Source organism: Heteronotia binoei, chromosome 21, assembly GCF_032191835.1.
Source record: "Heteronotia binoei isolate CCM8104 ecotype False Entrance Well chromosome 21, APGP_CSIRO_Hbin_v1, whole genome shotgun sequence".
Taxonomy (NCBI): Eukaryota; Metazoa; Chordata; class Lepidosauria; order Squamata; family Gekkonidae; genus Heteronotia; species Heteronotia binoei.
The window spans coordinates 58494286-58516397 of NC_083243.1; the positions used below are offsets into that span (position 1 = coordinate 58494286).

Genomic DNA, 22112 nt, shown 5'->3' on the forward strand with positions numbered 1-22112 from the left:
TGTTGAGTACAAAGAGAGTCAGTTTGGTGTAGCGTTAAGTGCATGGACTCTTATCTGGGAGAACCGGGTTTGATTCCCCACTCCTCCACTTGCACCTGCTAGAATGGCCTTGGGTTAGCCATAGCTCTGGCAGCGGTTGTCCTTGAAAGGGCAGCTACTGTGAGAGCCCTCTCAGCCCCATCCACCTCACAAGGTGTCTTTTGTGGGGGAGAAGATATAGGAGATTGTAAGCTGCTCTGATTCATAGAAGGACGGGGTATAAATCTGCAATTCTTCTTAAAGATATATTAGGATTTTACTGGTTTATTGTCCATTAAACTTGCAAATGGATAGCATGACTAAGCTGGCAGATGTAGTCTTGACCCTGTAGTTGAGGATCCATCAATTTATTCTTTTGGGGTCTTCAGCATCTGTGCCAAGACAGCCTTGTGTTTCTGACCTCTAGTGACTTGGATGCCGTTGTTATCGAAAATACCTTGTCATGAGATTTCTTTGAATGGTTCCAGATTGCTCTCTCTGAGAGATTCCAGTGGGTGTGAAGACCCCCACGCATATTTTAGAACCATGCCCCTACTTGACTGTTTGCAGAAAGAAAATAAATAGCCCTCTTGCCAAGGTGATTAATCTGTTTTAATGGAGTTTTTCCAAGAATTATAGAAAGAGTATAGGACCTTACTGAGGGAAAATATCTTCGATATTCTTCGAGTAATGCAGCCAACTGTAGATTTCAGTTCTGCCATATCTGGGCAGCACTATTGAGTAGGTGGTGGCTAAGCAACTCCTGAACTTTCTGGATGGCATATCTGCCCATATTCCATTTCAGCCTGATTTCAAGCCTAGGTTTGGAAAAGGTACTAGGGATGGGCATGAACTGACTAACAAACTAAAGTTCACCATTTTTTTTGGCCATTGTGTTCACAAACTGAAGAACCACCATGAACTTCCACAAATTTTGCTCCAGTTTATGAGGAGCAGAGAGCATTAAATGGCTTGAAAAGCCACAGAAAGCAGAAAGGAGGATTTAAATGGCTCAGAGCATTGTGGGGAGCAGAAAGAGTTTAAATGGCTCAGAGCTATTTGAACCAAGCAGCTCAAGTTGTTTAAAAACCCCTGCTTTCCACTCCCATGAAAATGGCTCACAACCCAATATAAACTGGTTTGGTTTGCAAGCTGGCGCATCAGTTCATGGTTCTATCACAAACCAAACTTCAGAAATGCAATTTGTGCCCATCCCTAATGGATACCACTTTGTTTGCTCTGGTGGGAAATGTCTGCCTTCAGATGTTGGACTGTTCTTTGATACTGTGGATCACTTTTATTATCTTGGTTACTGTGTGAGGTGGACTTTGGGGGAGTAGCACTTTGTTGGTGTCACTCATTTTTGTATGATTGGATGCAGAGATGAGGGTGTGACATGAGGTACCCTAGAGTTCCATTATTTCCGTTATGAGTTAAGTGTTTATATACAGCTGTTTGGCAAGTTCATCCATAGCATTGGAGTTTGGTGTCATTAATATGCTGATGAATCCCACCTCTGTATTTCATTGTCTGAGCATCTGAGCAGTTTTCACCATTAGTGCTTTGACGCTGTGTCAAGTGGCTGTGTGGGAGAAAGCTAGAATGGAATTTAGACAGATAGAATTATGTTGGGTGGAAAAACTGATGTCTTGGAGGGGGTTATATTACCATGTTTAAAAAAGGTTAGTCCAGTCACCAAAAGTATTTTAGTTTTCTATACTTAGCATTCAAATTGGGAAGCCTCTTGTAGTCATTTAATCTATTTGTGTTATCACAGATTGATGTAACTCAAGGCCAGAGTATTATAATGGGTTCTGTGTGGGTTATCCCTTAATGACAACTCAGAATCTTGTATTGACATTTCTGAAGCCTAGTTATTGTATGACATAAATAGTTTGACTTACACCCCACCTATTCTGAAGAATTGGCTTCCTGTATAATTCTGGGTTCAGTTTAATTAGCTAGAAATCCTTCATGAACTGGGGCTTACATTTGTGAAACAACGCCTCTCCTAATATTTATGTGCAGTCTACCTTTCTTCCAGCAACTTTTGATGACTGTCTCCTAGGGTTGCCAGATCCTTCTTTGTCCCCAGCAGGAGACTTTTTTTTGGGGGGGGGGTGTTATTTCTGCAGAGGCTGGGGATGTCTCCAATGCAGTGACATCAAGCAAAAGTGTAATCTCATGAGGGATTGGCATCCCATGTGGTGACTCCTCCCTCCCGGTTTTTGCTAAAAGCATTTGAAGGATCCCTTTAAAGGGTTCAGGAACCTTTTAAATTCTTTTTGCAAGAAGTGAAGACTACTTGTGCCTGCACTTCAAGTGGCAAATTTGCCACATGAAGTTCAAGTGTGCAGCCAACAGCTGCTGCTCTTCTGCAAGATTTAAAGGGCCCTCCAGCTGATCAGTGAACCACATGCTCCTGCCGATTAGCTGCTGGCTCCTTTAAATCTTGCAGGAGTGTGGAGAGAGGGGTGGTTGCTATTGGGGGCGGGGCTTCCCCTGCCCCCACCTGGGGACTGGCATCCTTACTATCTCCTAAGTTGTAAAGGTATGTTCAGCCCTATCTAAACCTTTTTCTGACAGTGTTCCAACTTTTGGCAATAGGTTTCTGTTGGAACTTCATGCTGCCGTGTCACTGTCCATCTTTGGTAGGAGTTGTAAAACTGCTTTATTCAGAATAGCTTTTTCAGGCTCATGAATGATCTGTGTGTTTTGATTTATGAGATGTTTTTTCTTGAGTCAACAACTTCTCTATTGTATTGTTTTATTTTATATACTGACTTGAGTCTTATACATTATGGCTGATTTATGAACATTTTAATAAATAAATACAATGTCTTTAATTTGCAGTGTTGTGGAAAGATTTGGCTTTTAAATTATTTGCCCATTTGTAATCTTGTGTGCCTCTCCCCACTCCCATTCCCCATCAAGGTGGACAGAGTTGTAGATGAACCATTTAGTCCTAGTAACATGAGCAATGCAGCAAAAGAGAGAGCAAGACTCCAAAAAGAAAAAGGGGAAATGAGGATCACAGGTAAGGTTAATTGGGAATGACACAAGAGTTTTTGTAGATGTAACACCATGTATTTTGTTGACTTCTGCTGAGGCAACAGACAAGTACTATAAGCACTTTGAGTGCATTATCTTCAAACAGAAACTGGTATGGCCCAGTCTTAACTATTTTTACTTGGAAATTAAGTCTCTAGGTTAGTTAAACCTTGCTTGCAATTAATTATGACTAGAACAGTAGTTACTGTGTGTTTATATTTGAGATTATTTCTTTGGCTTTAACAGTACTGGTAATAGGTGGCCTAGTTACTTATATAGCTTTCCTTGCTTAATTTGTATTAACAGGTTGCAAATATACAGATATTTTAAGAATTCTAGCAATACAAAAGTATATTATAGAGTGTGTTTGTGTGTGTGTATAAACAAATCCCAGACATCATGCTTGACCAGAAACTTTTGTTGATGTCCAGGGGTTTGAAATAGTTTCCAGCCCTGTTTTACTTAGATATTGACTTTTGGATTTGATATCTGCTTATATTTACGTCTGTTACAAATGTGATCAGAATACTTTTACTTTAATGTGTATATCAATATCAATACTATCTACTCTGACGGGAATCAGCTCTCCAGTGGAAGTCTTTCACATCACCAAACACCTGATCTTTTTAAGTTAAGATGCCAGGGACTGAACCTAGTATTTCCCGGTTAACTGCGGTTAATACTTGTTTCTCCCTCTCCCCCAGCAACCAAGTGCATAAGGTGAGAAGTAAAATTTAAAATTTTTGCTGGTTTTGATGTGAAGCATTTTTGAAACTATTCATACCTGCTTGTTTTTATTTGCAGAGCATTTTATAAATGAGTTTGGGGTATAAAACTGAAATTCACCCATTTGTCTTTATTTGAAAACTTGGTCTAGATTTACAGTTTCTCTGTGTAAGGTAACCTCTTTTAAAATAAAATAACTTTGCTTCTCCTCTCTCCTGTATACCTTTTGAAAAAGAAAAAATTAAAAGGGAGAAAGCAAATGTAGTAGAATCCAAGAAGAGAGAAAGAGAAGATAAGGAAAAAAGGAGGGAAGAATTAAAGAAGATTGTGGAAGAAGAAAGGCTAAAGAAGAAAGAAGAGCGAGAGCGTCAAAAAATAGAAAAAGAAAAGGTTTGGAACTCCCTATTGTAGTCTTTAATAGCTTTGAATTTGAAATGACAATCAGAACCCCATAGCAACTGCAAGTAGAGATTTCCAGCTGCTCAGGACTGAATCTGGAAATTGTCAAAGAGAGAAGTCACTCCAGTACAATGAAAACACAACCCTAAGGTTATAGTGACAGACTAACATGTAATGCAAAACAATATAAAGTCCCAAGTGAATAAACAGCCTTAACAATAGATACACAGAATTATTATAAATGGAAGTCCAATCTCATCCTATTTCATAAGGAAAAGGTATGATATGACACAAGTCTTAAATATCAATGAAGGAAAAATCCCTGGACAGGTCATTGACTTCTGCCACACCTGTTTCAGTCCTTTATTGACAAGGGATATTCCACAATGACAAATGATAATAAATATCAATTATTCAACACTATTTGAGATCAGGACAAGAAGTCTCCAACAAATGTTATTTCATAAGCAGCTCACACTCGCCACTGGCTCTGAGCTCTCAAATAGTGTTGAATAATTGGCTATATTCCTTTTTAGTGTATCTAATTAATTTTGTTCCTTATAATATCCTACTTACAGTCAATCTGATCTTGAAATCTATGCAGTCAAATGCATGAACAGGGCTTTCATGTTTTCAGACGTTCTTTTCATTTTGATGGAAGGCATTGACAGAATTAATATGTTGTCCTATAAGGCAGTGCCCATTTAATACTGTTCACATATTGGTCACAAACAGGGAAGCACTTCAGGTAGAGGAGCACCTTGGCTTGATAACTAAATTGGTAGTTAGATGGGAAGGGATCAGCTTTCAGCTGTTCCATTAAATTATCATAGCAGCTTTACTAAGTGTACTTTGTCTTAATCATTCTTTACAGAGGTATTAGAAGAAGCTCTTGTAGGAAATGACAGTGAAGGCCCACTGTGCAATTATTGTTTTCAGATTGGTCATGAAATTTCTAAAGACTGTTGGTACTGCTAGCTAACAGACCATTGAACCTTGCAGATGAGTGGCTCACAATTTAAATTATTATCTTGTCCAAAACCACCTAAGTACTACAAATTAAAATTCTGAAAGGCAATGTAAGTCATAGGTTTCCGTTTCCAAACAAATGGCATAATATATATTGTTTCAAAGTCTTGATATAACACATGAAGCTACCTTATATTGAATTAGTCCATCAAGGTCAGCATTGTCTACTCAGACTAGCATCAGCTCTCCAAGGGTCTCCGGTGGAGGTCTTTCACATAACCTACCACTTGATCCTTTTAGCCAGAGATACCAGGGATGGAACAGGGACCTTCTGTGTGCTGAGTAGATGCTCTGCCACTGAGTTATGGCTCCTTTCTCATGAGCACTGCTGTGAGGAATGCTATTGAAATTATTGTATTACCTTTGTGTGCAAGGCATTATCTGATTAGAACAGAAATAGTGTTTCTCTCTGTTGATAACTTTCTCAGATACAAGAAGTAGAAGTTGTAGTTTAACCTCTTAAATAGTAATTTTCAATTTAATTACAGGAAAGAGAGAAGCTGCGTGAGGAAAAAAGGAAATACCTGGAACATCTAAAACAATGGAGTAAACGTAGAGAAGACATGGAATGTGATGATCTTAAGGTAACATTGACTTCAAGCAAGATGTGTGTGCTTTGATTTCAAGTTCCACCCACATCACTATGCTCGCATCTAGTATGTTAGAGAAATAAAGCAGGAGATTGTATTGGTATCCTGCATACTCAGGAATGTGTCCCAACTCTTTCAAATCTATATAACGATATATCTGTTCCACAAGTCTGTCTTCTTCTATGCCTTCAGACCTGTTCTGAAGTTAGTGAGAGTCTAGATGCACCAAACGGTGATCATGTTCATTTCTTTCTTAGGTTAATAATAATGTAATCTCTTTCAGAAGAGTCTACATACATATTACAGATAAAAACTTAAAACAGATTTTAGGAGTCTAGTAAACAGGGCTTTTTTTCTGGGAGAATGCAGTGGAATGGAGTTCCAGAACCTCTTGATGAAAACAAAATTCTCAAAAAAGTTTTAAAGTTCCTTCATTTTCCTCTTTAGAGTTCCCACACCTCTTTTTCAGGAAAAAGCCTACTAATAAATATTCTGTAGATAAAAAGTTACCCAATGGAAGATATCCATATGACCAAGTAACTCTTTAAAAATGAGAGGAATAATTAGAATGGTCAAAGCACTTCTGGATGCTTGGAAGCTACTTAAATCTACAATGCTCAGGAATGTGTCCTGAGCATGTTCAGATATAACCCTAACCCTATACCTCAAGTTAGGAGAGCTACCTTCAAATCTAAGAGGACACTAGCAAGGCTAATTGTCAAAGTCATAAAGGCAAGAAGGTTTTATTTAAAAAGTTAAAGGTCTTACCAAATGCAGAAACGAGAACCCAGGCACTAGAAAAAGCAAATGAAAGTTAACTGGCAAACAAAAAAATTAAGCATATTTCTAAAACTATTAAATTTGCAGATCTATGCAGTTCATACTGTTGGGTGTTATAGCTGAAAGATACAATAGATATTCAGTTTTCCTCCCTTTACAGGAACTTCCAGTTCCAACCCCTGTGAAAACCAGACTACCTCCTGAAGTTTTTGGAGATGCACTCATGGTTTTGGAGTTTCTTCATGCCTTTGGAGAACTGTTTGATCTTCAAGATGAGTTCCCTGATGGTGTGACTTTAGGCAAGTTCTTTAATCTCTTTCTTGGTTATGTGACTTCTTACATGCTTATTGCTTTGTTGCGTTTGTTTCCTAAAATACCAGTTGTCTTGTGAATTGTCTGGTTGTCTTTACTTTTGCGTGTGATTTCCTGTACATGGAATTGCATGATTAAGTCACTGCAGGTAGCGGAGCACCTTGGCTTGATAAAGAAATTGGCAGTTAGATGGGAAGGGATGGGCTTTCAGCTATTCCATTAAATGATCATAACAGTTTCACTAAATGTACTTTGCCTTAATCATTATTTACAGAGGTATTAGAGGAAGCTCTTGTAGGAAATGACAGTGAAGGTCCACTATGTGAATTACTGTTTTTCTTCCTGACGGCCATTTTTCAAGCAATGACTGAAGAAGAAGAAGAAGTGGCCAAAGACCAAATAACTGATGCTGAGACCAAAGGTCAGATTTTAATTATACTGCTCAAAAAAGAGCTTTCACACTAACTTGCTTGCATGGCAATCTTTCTTCTAACTTTGCTATTGTGTGCTCAAGTGCTGCTGTAAAAGGAGGGCATTTTAGGTGCAAGCTGCAGTGGTGATCCTGAGTTCTTTAAAAAGCAAACATTCTCACTATTACTTACCCAGCAAGACTTTCAGAATGGTGTTGTCTTCACAAAGTGTCACATTCCTATACTTTTATTATAAAAATATTTCAGTACTACAGGGCCTAAAAGGTATATGCACTTAATTTCCAGACACAAGACATCATAATTCAACTAATTCTTTAATGGCAAGCAAAGATCAGACTCCTGAAACTGGAACAGTACATTTTGATTGGTTTTATTTTTGGAATCATGACGCCTTATGTATTTATAAAACCAATTAGAATGGTGATGTATGCATACCTGACTTGTAAAAAAGGATGACATGGCTTCTTGTGCTTTGGGCCCAGTGATTTGTTGCATTCATTTTGAGTTCTGAAATGTGTCCTACAAGATGGCTGCACACAGTCTCTTAAGGTCAGAGTTGCTCATATGGTTGTAGAGCCTGCCCTTCAGGGAAACATTATGGATTCTTGAAGTTCATACTAAGGCTTGGAAGAGAGCATAAGTAGCTTTTGGCTTGAAGCAGTTAATTTCATGTTTGTTTGTCATGTGTGATAAGATAAACAGCCATTTTGAAATGCATTCCATCTATCCATCCAGGATATGCAATTCTTAACAGATGAAAAATAATGCTGCCATGGAATCGTGCAGATCAAAGCAGTTGCTGTTTTCTTTCCAAAATGTACTGTGCCACATGTATATTGTTTTCTATTTGTCATTTACTTGTAGAGAAAACTTGATAGAATAAAATTTGGCCCTGGCTGCTTGCAATTTGTTCTTGACACATAGTTCTGATATAAAAATCTCCATGTAGTAACTGTCAGTGTGCTAAGGAACAGCACAGTCATTGGGAAATTGGATTCTTTCTTTTGCTTCTTCTACAAACTGTTCTGTTTGGAGGAGCAAGGCACATGCTGTTTTACCTATTCATGAGAGAGTACTTCAGGAGGTGGGGCAACTAGCACAAAAATGGCTTTGGTTCTGTGGATAAACATTTCCCTCTGTTTCTTTGCAAGTATGAGAGCTACAAAGTTCAGGAGGTCTTGTTTTTATCAGAACATACTGTATATTTTCCCTGACATTATTGAATATTATTTATTTATTTATTTATTACTTTCAATTTATATCCCGCCCTCTCCGCAAGCGGACTCAGGGCGGCTTACAACATCAAGCGGAATAGAGTTTTGAAGCAAACTTCATCGTGGAGCTCATAAATTTTAGTCTTTTATTGTCACAGAGTTCCATTTTATTCAGCTGTAATGCACTTAACACTGTCATTACTCTGGAATTTCTCAATAGGAAAGTATTCTCTTCTCTGGAACCAACACAGCCACAGCTGTGGGCACTGGATATACCTTAAGGATTTGTTGAAGGATCCCACAGAAAATATTGGTTGAGGTTCTTTGTAGGATTTTGTGGATAAACTGAATGGTCTTTTTAGAGCAACCAAGGCCCGTAGCTAGAGAGGAGCCTATGGAGGCCCTATCCCCAATTTATAGGGGAGGCCCCCCCAACTCAAGGCCCTGCATCTTTCTTTCCCCTCCTGCTTAGCTGAGCAGGATGGGAGAGTGAGAGGTGGCTTGCTGGCAGCAAGAAGCAGGAAACCAGACCTGCTGGCCCTGTCTTTTTTTCCCCTCCTGCTCCTGAGAGAGAGAGGCTGCAGCAGTCTCCCTGCTTTTTGCAGCACCTGGCTGCAAGAATCAGAAAGAAATGGCCTACCAGCCCTGCCTTTTTGGGTGGTCCCTGAATTTTTATAAAGCTCCCCAGCCTAAAAAATCCTGGCTACACCCCTGGAGCTTCTCTTTTTAGAAAAATAGGCCTGGTTACAGATCTAATCTACCAGTGAGTTGCTAAATCCTTCCTTCTGTTGCAGACCCCCATGTACTGTAGCTCCCATTTCTGTTTCTAATGTTACCATACTACTAGGCACAGAGTTCTGAGGAGCATGGTAGGCTGCAGTGAGGGTGAGAAGGATAAGTTCTATTCTGTGAATCAAGCTTTGTTTAGAATACACTATATGTAATCCATAGTTCTCAGGGTTTCCTGGCTAGTATTACTCTTGCTATTTTAAGACTGTAGTTTTACAGTCATTTTTTAAATTTGAAATATATAAACTTTGGATAAAAAGAACTCCACTCTCCATTATAAGAAGAAGAAGAAGAAGATGAAGAAGATATTGGATTTATATCCCGCCCTCCACTCCGAAGAGTCTCAGAGCGGCTTACAATCTCCTTTACCTTCCTCCCGCACAACAGACACCCTGTGAGGTGGGTGGGGCTGGAGAGGGCTCTCACAGCAGCTGCCCTTTCAAGGACAACCTCTGCCAGAGCTATGGCTGACCCAAGGCCATTCCAGCAGGTGCAAGTGGAGGAGTGGGGAATCAAACCCGGTTCTCCCAGATAAGAGTCCGCACACTTAACCACTACACCAAACTGGCTCTCCAGGTTCCAGAGAACACTTGTGGAGCTGTAAAAGTCTATAACAGTTATGCATAGTATAAAGAAAAAAAGAATTTTTCTTACTAGCTCAATATTAGCACCACTGCTTCTTCACACAATGCATGATTTACTAATCGAATGTAATGACAACCACTCTCTTTCTCTAAGGGCACAGCTCTTAGCCCATAGGTTGTGAGCTAACCACCCTGAACTGCAAAGCACAATTTAAAAAAAAAATCTATAATTTATTTAATCATACATAAATTCTTCTTTAGATTCTCCTCATGTTTCTTATATGCAAACCCAAAATAAATTTCCCTGCTCGAGCTGTAATAGCTGGATTAAAAACACCAAGCAAAAACTGGAGTTTACTTTTTGTGACAGCCGCTAGTTCATATGGCTTTAAAGATAATTAGGTATCTTCATGGTAAGGTCTATCAGTAGTTATCAGACATGATGCTTGAAACTCACTCTATATTCAGAGTGAGTGTATTTCTGAGTAATAGTTGCCGGAGGCAACGGAGTACTATGGCCAGTCTCTATTGGCTTATGTACCTTCCAGAGCATTTAGTAGGCCCCTGTTAGAAGAAGGATATACTAAAGGGGACCCTTTGCCTCCTCTAGAAGGACTTCTTTTTAGGAGAGCAGAACAATGTTGATTTGTTAATGTTTTCATTAGTTTTTTTATTCTTTCATAGCCTCGACAGCCTCCATACATTGTAAACTGATCTGTGAGTGCAGTATAGAAATGCCTGTTCTGAGCCATGGCTTGCTGTAGTTTGGTTAGGCTGATTTTGGTTTATATATATATGAACAAAATAAAAAGACTTAAGATACATCTGCAGGAGCTATTCAGGGGAGTTCACTAATTCTTTTCACCTATTTTACTGAGCAAGTTTCTCCCTGCACAGATGTTCAGTTCTTCCTAGAGATGTTCTCTAGAAAGGAGTACCCTGAGTTGTGCTTGAGATGGCATCAGTGTGGAAATATTTCTTCTTTATTTCTTATGAACAAATAGTTAGAATATGCCTCTTTTTTCAAATTAACAAGGAAATGTTACTCTTCTACTTCCTCATTTCCATTTCTGGATAAAAACAAAATATTATCAAAATATTAATAAAATATATTTAATACATGTATTCCAAGTATAAAACATATTTGTAATATTCAAAGATATTTTCTCTCTCAATCTTAATGACTTCAGTTATTGCAGCTGCATCAACAGATATTTAATGAACTGTGTAAGCTAGTTAGCTTGGAATCAAGAATAATTAAATTTCAAACATTCAGTATCAAATATTAGATATTTAGTCTTAGGATAACAATGTATTAATTCTTAAATTATTTCAAAATATTAACACATCCTAAATACTATGATTGTTGTAATTAAGCTATAATCAGAAATGATATAATCAGGCAAACAGTATATTTCAAAAATATTTCAAATAAGTATAGTAATAAACTAGATATGTATTAAAAATTGAGTATATAAGACGGGGTGGCCAAACTGTAGCTCAGGAGCCACAAATGGCTCTTTCACACATGTTGTGTGGCTCTCAAAGCCCCCTCCGCCCTGTTGGCCAGCTTGGAGAAGGCATTTCTCTCTTTAAATCACTTCTCCAAGCCAGTCATACATTTAAAGTTGCTTTCTTTCTTCATCTCATTCCCTCCCCCTCCCCATCTATTTCCCTCCCTCCCTCCCTCGCGGCTCTCAAACATCTGACATTTATTCTATGTGGTTCTTCTGTTAAGCAAGTTTAAGAGATATTGTATCATGAAATACTAGTTATACTGATTATATTAATTATAGAAGCCAGTTAGCTATTATATATAGCCAATATTTGTAACTCTGACAAAAGCTATAGCAGAATCCATAAAACAGCATTTCAATAGTTTCATACAAATCTTTCTTCTCAAATTCTTTAATCGGTCTTCCCAACAATACAGTCTGTGGCTTCATAGCAAAATTAATTTTTAATTTTTTTTAAATTTCAGCATGTATATATTTTCAGAATTTTCTTATCTTTTTGCATGTCCACCACATGTGGCAAAAAGTACTGTCTGCCTCTTTACACTTCCAACATGTCCCTATGTACTTCTTGCCCATGTTTTCAATATCTTTTGGGGTAATGTACCATGGCAAGAACATCTTATACTAATTTTTCTTTAATGCTTGACTCGCAGTAAATTTTCTATCTTTTTCAATAACTTGTCCCATTGTTGAAAGGATATCTCTTCTCCAGAGTTCTGGATCCATTTCAGCATACACATTTTAACTTGCTCTGTTTCTGTATCAAATTGAAGAAAAAGTTTATAGATTTGACCTAATAGGTGATCGTTCCATTGAATGATTATTTTTTTCAAATTCAGATGTCTCTTATTTGACCTCTGTAAGCATGAAGAACTTCTTTGAGCCAAGAAGGTAACTGGAAGTAGACATTGTATCTTCTTTCCTTCTTTAACTGTTTGCCATGATTTAATTTCTCCTTGTGGATTTATCATGTCTTGGTAAATTCTAAAGTCATTGATTTTCCTCACATATTTATTATAATATACGTCTATTGGTGACATTACTGGTGAGGTCGGAGGACTAATCATTCTTAAAGAATTTCAAATTTTAAATAGACTATAATTACATGATTTTTATATTGAGTTTTGGGTTCTTTTCTTTATCCAAAAATGATTATGTAACCCTTCAGTCAAATCTGCAATCTCTAATTTGTTGATCTTTTAGTTGGGCGTTTAATCCAATCTGCAATCCAGACTAGGTCAGCTGCTTGAAGATATTGGGTACTGCTAAGTCTCCTCTTCCCCTCCCCCCCAATCTTGTAACATTTTAAATCTGATTCTTGGTTTTTTACCATTCCATATGAACAAATTTATTTGTTTTTGCCAGCATTTCAGGGTTTTCTCCTAAATATTAGTCGGTATCATCTGAAATTTTTAAAAAATGTTGGCAATATGTTCATTTTTATTGCAGAAATTCTTCCCAGCCAAGACAATTTTAGTTTAGACTAGGGTGACCAGATTTGTGTTGGAAAATACCTGAAGATTTTGGGGGTGGAGCCTGGAGAAGGCAGGGAACAATGCCATAGAGTTTACCCTTTAAAGCAGCCATTTTCTCCAGAGGAGTTGATCTCTGCCAGCTGGAGATCATTTGTGAAAGTGGGAAATCTCCAGGCTGGCCATCTGTCCAAGTATTTTTGTATTTTCCTTCAGACGCATCACATTGCTTTTAAATAATGTGTTGCTTTGCCTGGTCAGATTTATACCCAGATATTTAACTGGATTTGTTATTAATTCACATCTTGTACTTTTCTTAATACTTTCCTCTTCTTCCTTTCTTAAAAATTTGGACATTATTTTGGTTTCCCCCTATTAATTTTAAATCTCAAAAAAGATCAAAATCTTTCTATTTGTTCTATAACATGCTGAAGTGTCTTACACGTATTGGGGATTGTCAGAATGATGTCAAAGTAAGCTGCAATGGGTTCTGCTTCCTGTGGAAGCCATTTTGTGGCTGAGTCCGCCATACTTTGTCAGAAGTCCAAAGGTTTCTGCAAACTCAAAAAGGTTGTGGGCCCTGATTTGTGCTGTATTGAAAACACACACTAAGTTGCATTTAGCTCTAATGTGTTACGTAAAAGTTTTTGAGTTTTTTCCTCTGGATGATCTTATCAGTAACTACATCTAACCTTCCTAAAGCAGCTCTGGATTTGGTTTATTAGTGCTTTTTGATTAGCTGCCTAGACTATGGAATCTCTTGAGCTGTACAATATAGCAGACTGTTTGCTGGGATCTGTGTTTATTTCTTTTAGTTTTACATTGTGATTATTGTAATGACATAATTAATAGAAGAAATGCAGTTGGGTGCAGTTTGATGGCTTGCATGAACAGCTTTTACAAAAGCATTTTCTGGATTTAGCTTTTGCGCATGTGTGTATGTACAGTCAATCTGTGTACTGTTTAAGAAGCTTTTAGTGACTGCTGCATGCTTTCCCTGGTGCTTAGCTAGCATGATTCTAACTGTTTTGCACTGGAGCTTACATTAATATTGATCTTTATATGTTGTATGTCTGCGTTGCTTTAAAAAAGGTTTGCTCGCTTCACCTCCCAGATGCAAGTGTTAATTTACACTAGAATAAAGTCTTTATTTCCTTAAAGATTTAACAGAGGCTTTGGATGAAGATGCAGACCCCACAAAATCTGCACTATCTGCAGTTGCAACTTTGGCAGCTGCTTGGCCCCAGTTACACCAGGGTATGTGTGGGTTTCACTTTTTTGTTATGTTTTGCTCTATTTTATAAAAAGTATATTTCATATTGTTTGTTGAGTACTGCAGATGTTTGAATAATCTAGCCCTTATATATTATTAACTACAGGTTGCAATTTGAAAAACTTGGACCTTGATAGTTGTACTCTTTCTGAGATTCTCAGACTCCATATCTTAGCATCTGGAGCAGATGTAACATCAGCCAATGCCAAATATCGTTACCAAAAGCGAGGAGGATTTGATGCTACAGATGATGCTTGTATGGAGCTGAGGTTGAGTAATCCTGGGTTGCTCAAGAAACTCTCCTGTACCTCAGTGTATGACTTATCAGCAGGTAATGAAGCCAAATGAACTGAAAGCATTTCTATTTATAATAGTTCTACATTGCCTCACAGTATAAGTACTTTTAATATGAAATCCAACCAAATGGAGGAAAAGAATCTTTTTCTGATATTTAAAAACCTTAATAAGCATGGTCTCAGCTGAATTTTTTTGTGAGGGAATGCTGCAACAGGAAACCATTGTCTGTGGTGCTCACACATCTAACTTTTGAGAGGAGAAGCACATAGATCAGGCCTTGTAGTGCTGATTTTTATTGACAGGTAAACTCACAGGTAACATGGTCCCAGACCACTTAGTACTTTGTATATTATAATTAGGATTCGGCATTGTCTTCTCTCAGTTGACATCCTTTAGTACTGGCGATATAAGTGTCTTAACTCACATCAGCAAGCAGTCTCACTGCTACATTTTATACCAATTGAAGCTTCCAATCCATCTTCAGAGGTAGCTCCACAAAGAATACTTTGCATGAGTTAAACTTGGATGTGATTAGAGAATAGTTAAATACCAAATCATTCTTGTTAAAGAAGGCTTTCAGCTTGTGCACCAGCCAAAGTTGGTTAGAGATGTAACTTGTCAGAGAAGAGCCTTGTGCCTTCTGTTCTATAGGCTAGGATCTCATGGCATCCTCAAGTTGCAAACCTGTCCAGAATGGACAGACCTTGCACTCCTTGGAAGGCCACAGTGATGATTAGTGGCAGTTTGGTACTGGCCCTTGTGCACTGCTTTATGATACCCACTGACATACATGAAATGGAAAAGTAGCTTTGCATGAGATCAGCATACTGATGGCCTTTTATTCTAGATATCCAAATGACCCCTCTTGGTGGTTTCATGTAGGAATTAAACAGCATAGGGGGACTGATGGAGCTCTGCGAGAACTTTTAGCACAAATGCCAGAGAGATGAGCAGCTGTCTCCAGCACCACTTTCTGGTGCTAGACGGCTTGGTAGGAATAGAATCATTAGAACATAGTGCTTTTGAAGTACCTGTTCCACAAGGATGTGCCTTTCCCTCCAAAGGCCATTTCAAAACTGGTCATGAAGCTGGATTGAAGTGGCCCTATGTCATCCCAGAAATTCATCTAGCAGATTTTTTTCGAGTGAGGAAGTCATATAAGGATGAAGTCAAGAAAAACCTGCTTGAGTCTCTTCAAACATAATAACTAAATAGCTTAATATTTTTTAGCAATTATGTTAAGTGCTGCACAGAATGCCCAGAAGGGTTGCAGTCAGGCAAGATGTAGCACAGTAAGAACAGTGGGACTAGGAATAGGTTGTTAACCACGATTTTAAATTACAAGTTAGACAGATGCTTTGGTGTGGTGGAACTTGCTCTTTGTTGTTCTACTTTCCCTTGAGCTTATTTCCAAGAACCAGTGGTTGAGATCCAATGAGACACAAGTACTTAGGAATGCTCTTTGGAATTTTTGTTCCCCCCTCCCCAGTACAAATTATTTTTAAGAATCCTTTCTAGTTCAAAAATAGCAGCATATGGTGCTGCTGATTCATGAAATTCAAGCTCAGATTCCTTGGCATGAAACATGCATCTCTTTGAGTCCTGGTCCATATATGGAAAGGAAAACAACTTTTAGGAAGTTCAGATGACCATTGGAGGCTATGGTGGTCATTAGGAATGAGCACAGTCCAAAATTCATGCAGAATCAGGCTGGTTCGTGCTTTGGGAAGAACCTGTCTCTCCCGCCATGATCTGTCCACGAACCTCTATGAGGGGCTACAGAGGTATTTAAATGCCACCAGAGCTTACCACCGGCCTGTGGCCTGATCCAAGTGAGTTCCATTGAAATGACTTTGGGTCCTGCCTCTGGGTTGTGCCTGCCCAACTGAGCACCAAGAGCGAACTCTCAGCTGAGCTCTGAAGGTATTTCTAAGCCTTCAGGTAGGTGTGGCCTGTAAGAGGGATCCAAAGGCCTATAAAAACTTTCAGAGCTCACTCTGAGAGCTCAGTTGAGTCAGGCCACCTGAAGAAGATATTGAATTTATATTCCACCCTCCACTCTGAATCTCAGAGTGGCTCACAATCTCCTTTACCTTCCTCCCCCACAATAAACACCCTGTGAGGTAGGTGGGGCTGAAAGAGCTCTTACAGAAGCTGCCCTTTCAAGGGCAAGCTCTGCAAGAGCTATGGCTGACCCAAGGCCATTCCAGCAGCTGCAAGTGGAGGAGTGAGGAATCAAACCCAGTTCGCCTAGATAAGAGTCTGCACACTTAACCACTATACCAAACTGGCTTGACTGAGCTCCAGGAGTGAGCTCCAAAGGCCTTTAAAGGCCTTAGGGTGCCCACTCTCAGAGCTCTGACCGGCTGGCCTGACCCAGAGGTGGGCTCTGAAGTCAATTAAATGCCTTTGGCATTTCCAGTATGGCAGCTCCACCCAGAAGTGGGCTCCAAAGGTATTTAAATGCCTTCAAAGCTCACTTGGGTGAGAGTGATGAGCTCTGATGGTGTTTAAATGTCTTCAGAACTAACTTCTGAATGCAGCCCCCACAAACGCCCCAAAACATGAACTGGTTCATGCGATGGAGAAGTTTGTGCTTTGGGGTTCATGGAAACCCCCTAAGCACAAACCTCCATGAACCTCCATTTATCCAGATCATGCCCATTCCTAGTGGACATTTATACAATCAGAAAAATGTAACATGGAATGGCTACATTCTGGAATGACATTACAGTCCTTTGATAAAAAGGTTCCTGTCTCTTCCTACGCTTAGATAGTGTCAGTGGGGTGTATGATTTAAATCAGTGCAAAAGGAGATGCTCACATTACTGTAATAATGTGGTTTTTATTAGGGGAGAAGATGAAGATTCTTCATGCCCTATGTGGGAAACTCTTGACTCTTGTTTCTACTCGGGACTTCATTGAAGACTCTGTTGATGTGTTACGACAGGCGAAACAGGAATTCAGAGAGTTAAAAGCAGAACAGCATCGTAAAGAAAGAGAAGCTGCAGCCGCAAGGTGAGCACAATACAGAAGATTAAATGTAATTAAGATAAAGTTAAGTTGTATCTCCTATCAGATAATCAAGGGCTGGGCCCTGTGCATATCAAAAAATATATACAATGAGACCAGATGTGGTTATAATTTAGGATTCTGCAATCCCAGATTGCAACTGCCTGGTTTGTGGAAAAATAACAAAATAAAAGGAGGATTGATTTTATTTTGGACTAAGACATTACAGAAGTTTTTAAAAATTTAAGTATACAAGTTCTGAGTTAGTGAGAACTGACTATAAATATTAGTTTTATGGATTCTACAAAGAATTCTGTTTAATTTGCATATGTGTTACTGTGCCACACTTTTCAGTGTGCTCAGAAGAAATAGTTGAAAGATACCATGTGCTGAAACTTATAGACTGTGTATACTATTTAACTTTAGAATCCGCAGGAAAAAAGAAGAAAAATTAAAAGGGCAGGAACAAAAGATAAAAGAGAAACTGGAGAAGCTGAAGGAAGAACATAAAAATCCTGCAGTGGAAGTATCTCTTGGGTATGATCAGTCAATGTCTATAATTAAGATGCCACTCAATGTAGCCATTTAATGTGCATTAAACTAAAGTATGTGGACTTTATTTTTGATTGATTGTCAAATGCCTAAATATACCTGGTCTGTAATGTTGACTGTATAAACTCAAAGGATGAAAATGCACATATGCAATTCTCTTTATGCTTATATTTTTCTTTCATTCTATCTAAAGGTAGGGAAAAAAATTAAATGCAGTGCACATGTGTATTCATGCATTCTTATATGGGTTATTTACAACTGAATTACTGAAAGTCAGCTCAGATATGGTCTGTCCCTGCTTCTAGTAATTGTACAATATAGTTATTATAGTACATCTTTTCCTTGGAATTCTACAGTTGTGGGACAGCAATTAAGAGTAGTGCATCTGCCTTGTCCATGATACACAGATGGGTGAAACACAAATAGTATGTGACAGTGTGTTGTGCAGATGTAATCCTCATAACTCTTTGATTATGCAAGGCTTGTTCTCTACATTTTCTTCATATGGTATCAGGGAGGAAATTCGGGAAGATCTTGATACAAGTACAGAAAGCAAGGAAATTAAAACTAAGGAACAAGACCTAAATATTGCATCAGATGATGAAAATGACATAGGACCAAACAAAAAGAGGAAAGGAGGTAAAGTTTTATATATCTTCATGGTCAAGCCTAAATTCATATTGGTGCTAAGTTTTATGTTCGTAAGGTTTTAAATGGAAAACTCTGTCACTAAAGCTTTTATACTATTTGCTCTTCTGTTACATTGGAGAAAAAAAGTTTGTTTGTTCCATTCTTAACTCTTTTAATCATGGTGACTTCTTGATTCTTGCATCCAAGGCAAAAAAACCCCCCTTGTTATCCTCCTTATGTTCAAAGAAACATATTCTGATTACTCATTTATCAAATTAAGAATCTTGTGAAGCTGCCTGTGTTTTAGGGTTGCCAGGTGTTACCTGGCTACTGGATAGGGAACTTTTTTTCATGCCAAGCAGATGGTGTTCCACTTAGCCACCGTCTAACCCAGGGCTGTCAAACTCCTGGCCTGTGGGCCACATCTGGCCCACTTAGAGCTTCTATCAGGCCCTTGACAATTTTCTCCCCTCCTCCCCCACCTGTCCTCACCCTTTGAAGCTCTGAGGCTACCAACAATGTTCCCAGCTCCTTCTGCCTTGCCTTTGCCTGCTTCAGCTGGAAACAATTATGGGCTTGCAAAGCTGCAAAGAAAATGCAGAATGGGTTTTCCATTAAGGTCTCTGCATCCAGATAGACTGATCTGTCTGGGCCCAGAGAGCTTAATGGAAAATTTATTCCATGTTTTCCTTGCAACTTTGTGTTTCAATGGAGTGGAGATCAAGCAGTTTCACTTTTGCAGTCTTTATGGCCAGTTAACGCTCCTTGCAAATAAAGGGTTGATGCTTTGAGCCAACTTGTCTCTACTTAATGGACCTGAGAACTGGTGCCTAGTGAGAAACCTGCGGTCAAAGGGAGATATTACTAACCTGGGGACCTGCAGTCGAAGGGAGATATTACACTGGAGAGTCATTTTCAATCTGAGTAGACCGGGGTGGGGGGAAGCTTGCAATGCCCATTCATTCCATGTTTTCATAGATGCAAATTATTATATATTTTTAGTTTCTGCTGTAATCCTTGTGCTTTTCCTTGATGTTTCATTTTAAAAGTTGCACTGCCAATTGCCAAATCCCACTATTCCCCCATCTTTTCATTTTAAACTAATTCCTGAGAGGCCCATCATCACCCAACATGCCCAGCACAATGATGTCACCTGAAAGTGATGTCATTGCTCCGGGGACGCTCTAACATTTGGGTAAAAAGTCTGGGCACCCACAACATGCCCGGCATGACTTCACTTTCAGGTGACATCATCACACTAGACAATGGAGCTCTGCAGGAATGGGGATCTCCCTGTTGGCCATCTCCATGCCAGCAAGTTGGAGGCCCTGAAATCAGGGGAAACCCCATGTGTTTGTGGGGGAAATGGGAACACCACTATGTTTCCATTTTTTCCCCTTCTTACATTTAGGCCTTGCTTTTCTTTCCTCTGGTTGCCGTCTGGCTTTTTGTTTCTCTGAAAGGATAGGGATCATGCAACTGTAGCAGTAAGCTCTGTGCTAGTAAAAGAGGAAGATTTAATAAAATTGCATGTTTGGGGTTTGAGGCCTACCACCTACCTGCTTGTATGATCTTTGCCCTTTGTGACTACATAAATCTGCTGTGGAGCTTGGCAGAGTAACTGAATCTGAGAGGTAGTTAATGCCTTCTTGAGAGAGGGGATGGTCACCCCAGCTTTGAAACAGGTTTCAGTGTATCCATTACTAAAGAAGTCTTCCCTGCATTTTGATAATTAATGCTCACTGTCAAATATAGAGCATGGTGACTGAATAGGAAGCTGGACAACTTTATGCTTTCCTGGATGAAGTGTATTGGCTGGGTTCTTTCTAGTCTGGTTTCAGGCCTGGTTACGAGACTGAAATAGCCTTGGTCCACCCTGGTAGATTACCTGCTCTGGGAGACGGAGACAATGAGATTCTGATTATCCCAGACCTCTCTGTTACTTTCAGTACCATTGATCATGGTATCCTGGGCTGTCTTTTCTGGAAATGGTGCCTCTATTCTTACCTAGAGATATATGTTGCAAAAGATGGTGCTGGGGGACTGCTGATTAGTTCTTTAGCCTGTGGGTTACCAGAAGGCTCCATTTTGTCTCCTATATTTTTCAGCATCTATATGAAATCAATGAGTGAGCTCATCCTGAGATTTTGGCTGTGTCATCACCAATATGCAGATGACGTTCAGTTTGCAAGAGGTGATTTTCCCCCCATACAGCTGGACAGTCCCACATAGGTACTGCACAGGCATGCAGGCTGACCACCGGAAGATTTTTAAGCCAGGCTAGAAACAGAGTAGGGGGAGCCCTTCCAACTGGGGATGTTGGAGCCGCTTTCCAACTCAACAGTTATGTGCTCCTGGGAGGGGCTCCACACACTCCCTGAGTTCTCTCTTTGCGACATCGGGAGAACACTTTTTGGGGTAGGGCCTCAACTCTGGTCCATCAACAAAGATGTTCTGATTCAAAAAATGTTTCTCATGTTAAAAAAAAATGATGACAACAGATGAACACTCTGTCTCCTCTGCTTGGGTGAGAGCCGCAATGTTTCAGCATGTAAAATCTGTCAACAATTTAGCCCAAAAGCTAGAGCTGACCATGCATCCAGATTGAAGGCTACTTTGTGGGAAAAGGCTCTTTTGGCCTCTGTTAACCTGGCAGCAAAGACACCTGCCTGGCTTTTCAGCACCAAAACCACCTTCTGACTGCACTTCCCACTCCGCATCAATAGTTCCATAGTCAGATCTGAATAGGTGTTCCAGGGCCTCAGAAAATGCTCAGAACCAGTGGTTGTCGGATGGTTCTGAAGGTGAAGAACAAAGATCCATTGTCAGTTTGGGTATGGCATCAGAACCATCCCCTGATGACAACATTGGAGACCCTGACTCAGTCTCACCCAGTGAAGACCCAAGGCTTTACTCCAAACAGATGGTGTGGATGGCACAATCCTTAGGCTATGGCTATAGAAGCTGAACTTCAAGATGAGGTCTTGGGGTGTCTTTATCTCATAATAAACAATTTTTATTAGTAACATATGGTAGCAAAACTATCTCTACAACTTGGGGTGTCTTTATCCAGGCACTCTGGGAACTGTAGCTTTCCCCATTTTGGAGGGAATCCTTGACATGGCTAAGTCAGTTTGGGAAAAACCATCCTCTATCCCAGCCACATCCAGAAAAGTAGAAAACATTGCATTTGCTTTTAATTTACCAATTTTACTGATTTTATGTGTATCTTTGTTGTACAACATTGCCTAGAGCCCGGCATTGGCCGGGATAAGCAATTCATACATTTAATCAACACCACCAACAACAACAGCATCAACAACAACAACACCACCAACAAAAACAACAACACCCCACCCACACCCACCCCGTTTGTCTTTTTATATCTCTGCTACTTAATCTTAATAGGTACACACACAGCCTGGCCTGACATGGC

At 39.4% G+C, this 22112-nt stretch overlaps 1 protein-coding gene across 1 annotated transcript in view; it reads left to right on the top strand.

Moving 5' to 3' along the window:
• Positions 1–22112, top strand: part of BAZ1A (bromodomain adjacent to zinc finger domain 1A) — a 98587-nt gene that overhangs the window by 39855 nt on the left and 36620 nt on the right. Inside the window, exons 8-17 of the mRNA XM_060262898.1 lie at positions 2953–3055; positions 4031–4185; positions 5712–5807; positions 6754–6892; positions 7180–7326; positions 14074–14169; positions 14292–14516; positions 17335–17500; positions 17921–18031; positions 18561–18685. Coding sequence (XP_060118881.1) covers positions 2953–3055; positions 4031–4185; positions 5712–5807; positions 6754–6892; positions 7180–7326; positions 14074–14169; positions 14292–14516; positions 17335–17500; positions 17921–18031; positions 18561–18685 — 1363 coding nt within the window. The remainder of the gene's footprint in view (positions 1–2952; positions 3056–4030; positions 4186–5711; positions 5808–6753; positions 6893–7179; positions 7327–14073; positions 14170–14291; positions 14517–17334; positions 17501–17920; positions 18032–18560; positions 18686–22112) is intronic.